Genomic DNA, 6,133 nt, shown 5'->3' on the forward strand with positions numbered 1-6,133 from the left:
TAATTTCACTGGAATAAACTTCTGTTTATTTGCACTTTCCCACACACGCTTTGGCTGACTATTGCGTAATCAGTGAAATGGGTCTAAGCTTCATGCATGCATCTCAAAAGGACAAATCCTTTTGCTTCAAAAGGATTTAAAATGCCGTTCGACCCAAAGATCCTTAAGCAAATCGCTGCTAAAATGTATAAAGTGTGGGGGGAGTAAAATTTTGACCTCACCTAACTATTAAGATGAATCTGCTTGTAGCTTGTTCAAATCAAACACCACTTTCGAAAGTTGGGGACTTGCAAAATTTCACACTGCTGTTCTAGTTGTGGAGGAGGGATCAATCTATCTTTAAGATTTAGCAGGAGTCAAATGTGCTGGGGAGGAGAGAGGTGACCACTTGACCTTCAAGGTTCTTCGGGCTGTCACAGGTTGTTTGTGGCTCAGCACATAGAAAAACTACGGATTGCTTCACCCAGGTCACCAGAGCGCTCATGTTTTTGTCACATGTCCAGGGGTTGCTTGATAGATCAAGACTAAGTTTTGTAGCCTGGCTTGAAAAGTGAGGTTCAAGTGAGTTGAGCTTGTTGTTGGAGACGTCCAACATTTCCAGATGGTTCAGTGGCTTGAAGAGTTCAGCTGGAAGACTGGTCAAGGTGTTGTTTTGGAGGAAGAGAAACTTCAGGTTTGGAGCACCTTGGAAGGTCCCATTCGTGACGGACAAGAGCTGGTTACCTTTGAGCTTCAGCTTCTCTAGACGGGGAAGTCCTTGTAGCATTTGTGGGGTCAAGGTGTGGAGGAAGTTGAAGGAGAGGTCCAAGTAGGTCAGGTTCTCCAGCTTGCTGAAGCAAGAAGGGGGCACATCTTTTAACAGGTTGTTGGAGAGGTCAAGTGCGTCAAGCCGCTGCAAGGAGTCAAACCAAGATGGCTGTAGAGTGGCCAACCGGTTGCGGTGGAGAACCAGTTTTCTCAAGGCATTGGAGTTTTTAAAGATCTCTGGAGGTAGATCTTCAAGAAGGTTGTTGGTAAGATCCAAGGTGTCCATCTCCGGGTGATCATGGAAGAGAGTTTTGGGAAGAGATCTCAGTTCATTATTGGACAGGTCAAGTTCCTGGAATGTTCCATGGGCCAGAAATAATGGCAAAAGAAATGAGGGTGTGTTCTTGATCTTGATGGAGGCACGCTGAGCCTCTTTAGGGTATACTGGCATCGCTTCAACAGATGGGGAAGAGCACGGGTTCTCGGTGACATTGTTTGGCACGGGCAGCAGAGGGCATGGGGAAGCCTGGATGCAGCGAAGAAGACTCCCCATGCAAGCCAGGGAAAGGACTGAGACCCAACAAGCCATGGCAGGGCTCTGGACAGCTGTGGGAAGTAAGAGACAGAGATTACCTGCTGTGGCAGAAGATCTGACAACGACTGCTGTCTTTTGTGGCTGCCTAGCTGGCAGGGCCTTTTTGGTTGTTGCCCCAGTTTCACTGTGCTTAGGCCTTACTGCTAGCCGCTTTTAAGAAATTGGCTAAACTTCCTGTATCACCTCGCTCTGTGGACAGGGAGCGTCAGCTCCAGATTTCTACAGTGCTCTCAAGTCTTCAAAGCGCTTCAGCTATAGCATTGTTGTAATCTTCACAACAGTCCTGTAAAGTGGGCCAGCATTATTATCCCCATATTGCCGGGTTGCCAGCCTCCAGGTAGTGGCTGGAGATCTCCCGGAATTACAACTGGTCTCCAGGCCACAGAGATTAGTTCACCTGGAGAAAATGGCTACTTGGGGGGGGGGGTGGACTCTATGAAATTATGCCATGCCAAGGTCCTTTCCCTCCCCCAAACCCACTTTCTCCAGGTTTCACCCCCCAGATCTCCAGGAATTTCCCAACTTGGAGCTGGCAACCCTACCAGCCACCATATTGAGCCTGGAAACCCTACAAGAGGGAGGAGCTGGTTAACCCTTTCCCCTTTTTTGCCAGCCCCTCCCGTCTTCTGCAGTGCCACAAGCCAAAGCTTTTATGCTTTCAAAGCATACATTTCCCCCAGTTACAGGGACTAGAAACTTAGCAGTTGCTCAAGTTGTCAAATTCCTTTTGTGACCCTGAGCCCCTCTTTCTCATTCTCTCAGCCTCACCTACTCCACAGGGTTGTTGTGAAGATAAGAAAGAAGAAGTCATGATCCCCTCTGAGGAAGGGAAGGTTTAAAATGTAGTTGGTTTTTTTGGTTGTTAAAAAGGGGGGGGGGAGATTTGGGGGCAGAAAACTGTGTATGATGATCAGCCAAAGGACTCCTCCCCTCATTCATTAAAAAAAATACAAACTGGTTTTGGAGACAGCCAATCAAAGCAGAGGAATGGGAAGGAGGGGCTCTTTAATCCTTTCCTTCCTCTTGGCTGGCTTCTCCAAAATTGGCTCAAATTCCCATCGCAGAAGGGCTCCATTCACTGGGACCCTCTATCATTCTCCCTGTTCAAAGGAAATGAGCTTAGGGAGGGGGAGATTTTGAGCAGACAAACTGTTTGGGGAAGGGACAGAGGACATTGGGGTATACGTAAGGTTGCCAGCTCCAGGTTGGGAAATTTGTGGAAATTTGGGGGGTGGAGTCTGGAGAAAGTGGGGTTTGGGGGGAGGGAAGAACTGCAGCAGGGTATAATTCCATAAAGTCCACCCTCCAAAACAGCTATTTACTCTGTAGGAACTGATCTCTGTGGTCTTGAGATCAGTTGTAATTCTGGAAGATCTCCAGGGCCTACCTGGCAGTTAACAAGCCTAGCTCTGTGCCATATGGATATTTTTACAGAAAAACATTATGTTCAAGATCTACCTTCAGACAGAAGGCTATTCTCATTAGGATTGCCAGCCTCCAGGTGGTGGCTGGAAACACAACTGATCTCCAGGTCACAGAGATCAGTTCCCCTGGAGAAAATGGCGGCTTTGGATGGTGAACTCTATGGAATTATACCCCACTGAGGCCCCTCATCTCCCCAAATTCCATCCTCTTATACCATTCTGAGGCGCCTCCCCTCCCCAAACCCCGCCCTCTCCAGGCTCCACCCCCGAAATCTCCAGGAATTTCCCACGCTGTACCTGGCAACCCTATTTCTCATGTATGCACCCAGTTTTGTATCAGAATACACACATGGGGGGGCAGAGGGGAGAAGGCCAGGAGAGATACTCTGACATTGATTCAGATCATGTTACTTAGTAAACACCCTGACCTGGATAGCCCTGGTGAGCCTGATCTCCTTAGATCTCAGAAGCTAAGCAGGGGTTGGCCTTGGTTAGTAAGTGGATGGGAGACTTGAGCTGAAGACCAGGGTTGCAGAGGCAGGCAAGGGCAAACCACCTCTGGTAGTCTCTTGCCATGAAAACCGCACCAGGGTTGCCATAAGTCAACTCTGACTTGAGGGCACTCTCTACCACATTTATAAGCCATCTCGATGTGTGGGCGCAGAGGGAGGGTGCCATCTCTCCAGTCCCTTTTGTTGCCAGTTGAGTGGTCCCCTGCCATCATCGGAGAAACTCAGACATATGGACTAGGAGCTTGGATCAAAGAATGCTGGGTTTGACAGCCGATTTCTGCAATGCAGTGGTGTATTGCAAGCAAGGGATTCAGTGCTTTTAATCTTTCACATCACCTATTCCTGGCTGGCGCTCCCCACTTCTGATATCACGGCCATGCTTACCTATAATAATTAATTGAATGCAGATAGACCTAATACAAACAGTGATTTCTTATGTGTCTGCTATAAGCGATTCACAATTGCTCAATTATTCTGAGAAGCTGTGCTTAGTTACATAGAGTACCAAAGGCAAGATGACGGTACAGGCTAGCATTGTGTGTTTGCCCGATACATCCCGGCAGAAAGGAATTCTTGAAAGGTAACATATTCAGACAATGGCTTATCTTGTAGGATCACATATGTGCAAATGTAATATGAGCTTTGCACTAAAATGTCTAACCGCAACATAGCTATCAACTAATCATATTGTAATTAGGTACAACGATATTGTGATGTCATAATTGTTATAAAAACTGTGCTGCTCAAGGGAGGAGCCAGAGGGAACCATTTTTGGTATTTTGTTCTCTAGCCCAGAATTGCAATTAAAGTTCTAAAGACCACTCCCTTCACTCACTGTGTCTAATTGGGAAGGGCGCGGAGGGTTAGCAGTTTCAAGCATAACACTTCTGCCTGTGCATCTTTTAGCCATGAATTGGCTTCCTCTCCCACAAGCAAAATCCCCTCACCAAAGGGAAAAGCAAGAGACCCTTGTTGAAACTGGTGCTGGTTGACATTGGGGGGATCAGCCCCAGAATAGATACTCACTTGCCACTTTGTGGGTCTCTGCAAACTGAATGCCACCAACCTCTTCTTTTCCTCTCCTGTGTCTGACTGTCACTCTTTTATAGCAATCTTAGCAATGTTCTAGGATAGGACTGGGCATGGAAACCTGCCTCTCTGGGAAGGGAACGGGCCTCGCAAGGTCACCAACTTGTTGAGAAATTGAGAGAGAAGAGCCAACTTTCGGTCCAAAGAGCACCCAGATATTGACATTGCTTTTTGTTGAAACCCTGCCCCCTGGAAGAGATCCAGAAAAAATAAAGATCAAATTTATTTAAAGCCTTCATCAGTTTCGATATCATATTTGAGGGGTTTTTTTTTAGGCCTCTGGAGTCTTTTTTTCTTTTGCACCTAGGTATGTGGAAACCTTTTGAGAAAGGGAATGCAAATTTCCACTTCTACGTTCGAAGTTAAAGAGCTCACTTTCCTCTTTCGCTAATTAATTCCAATTGAAGATCTATTATTTGCAAACATAAGGCAGGTGATGGCATTCTCCTCGCTGCTTCCCTCCCATGTCCTCATCTCACATAGACTTCCCATGGCTGCGGAGGTTGCATCTAAGTATCGTGATGAAACCAGCTTCCATGAATTTTGACTAATTCTTTATTCTTTTTAATAGCTAAACTAAACGAGGGCTGAGTGAAAGGCTCCTTAATTGGTTTCTCTTGTTATATTTGCTGCTTTTGTTGGTGCTCTGCTCCCCGCCCCCCACTGCTTGTTTCGGGATTTTGCTTATGTTATGCGTGTATCCCTCGGGAGTGTTATGTGCAGTTTATATAGTATTTATAGATATAAAATGTACTAATTGCTTCATAAAATAACGTTGAGTTATAGAGTTTTAAAACACAATTGACATAATATTTATAATGCATTTATAGGCATAATGGCTAATGCTGATTTATTGAGGCACAAACTTTATAGGAGGAAACTGGTCCAAGGAGACAGCAAATGGCACGGAAAGAAAAGTGTTGTGGGCCCGGTCACAGAAAGGAGCAGCCAAATCGAATGGGGGATTTTCAGGTCTCGACTACGGAGATGAGAAAACGGAAATCTTTCAGAATCTGAATTCCTGGAAAGTGGACCTGCTGATGGCTGTTAAATGGAACCTCCATGTGGAGAGGCAGTCTGCTGGGTCTCCGAGGAAAGTGACAGAAAGAAGTCATCAGCCCCCTTGGCATAGTCAAATTCACCAGTTCATGGGGCTTTGTAGGAACAAGTCTTACCCAAATGCCCCCTTCAAGCTCCTCCTTGCCCCAAATCCTTTTTCTCTCCCCCCCAACCCCCCATCTTTCTTTGCTGTGTTTCCTTTGCTAGACTTGGAATATATTTCTCTCTGACTGATAGATTTGCCAAGCTGTAGCAAGCAGCTGTAGTGACTGAATAGTCCTTTTGTATTCTATGGCCCCATGGTTTATTAACCAGCTCTGTCCCAGAAGGAGTCCCTTCCTTTCATCTACCCCTGCACAGAGCTATTTTGGGGGTGGCAGCTGCCTCCTCTCACTCTCTAGCTGCCGGGCCTTCTGCAGGAGACTAAAACTGGAGCCTGAAACCTGTTTTTCCACACCAAATATTAAGAGATGCCCAACTTGTCACCTCTTCCTCTGACCCTTAGGAGTGACCAACCAGGCCTGGTCGCCACTCGAGATGTGAAAGAGCTTCATTTTATATTTCAAAAGTTTTGTTCCTTTGCACACCTTGGCCTTCTTGCAATAACATTTGCTTTCACTGCAAAAAACATTTTAATGCTGTTGCAATACTGTGTTGTCACATCCTCACCCTGGCAGGCAATTGTGTAACCAAAAGACACCCCCACA

At 46.2% G+C, this 6,133-nt stretch overlaps 1 protein-coding gene across 1 annotated transcript; it reads right to left on the reverse strand.

Annotated features, from left to right (window-relative positions):
• LOC129329751 (phospholipase A2 inhibitor beta-like) lies at window positions 1–4,411 on the reverse strand. The gene is made up of 2 exons (XM_054979343.1): window positions 4,305–4,411; window positions 1–1,353 (listed from the first exon to the last, which is right to left on the reverse strand). The coding sequence occupies exon 2, from the start codon at window positions 1,334–1,336 to the stop codon at window positions 347–349; it is 990 nt and encodes a 329-aa protein (XP_054835318.1). The 5' UTR covers window positions 1,337–1,353; window positions 4,305–4,411; the 3' UTR covers window positions 1–346.
• Window positions 4,412–6,133: the final 1,722 nt, after the last annotated feature.

This window comes from Eublepharis macularius, chromosome 5, assembly GCF_028583425.1.
Source record: "Eublepharis macularius isolate TG4126 chromosome 5, MPM_Emac_v1.0, whole genome shotgun sequence".
In the NCBI taxonomy this organism is placed as follows: domain Eukaryota; kingdom Metazoa; phylum Chordata; class Lepidosauria; order Squamata; family Eublepharidae; genus Eublepharis; species Eublepharis macularius.

Excerpts from the sequence above, each read along its gene's own strand:
- LOC129329751 (XM_054979343.1), bottom strand. The coding sequence starts at position 1,336 with ATGGCTTGTTGGGTCTCAGTCCTTTCCCTGGCTTGCATGGGGAGTCTT.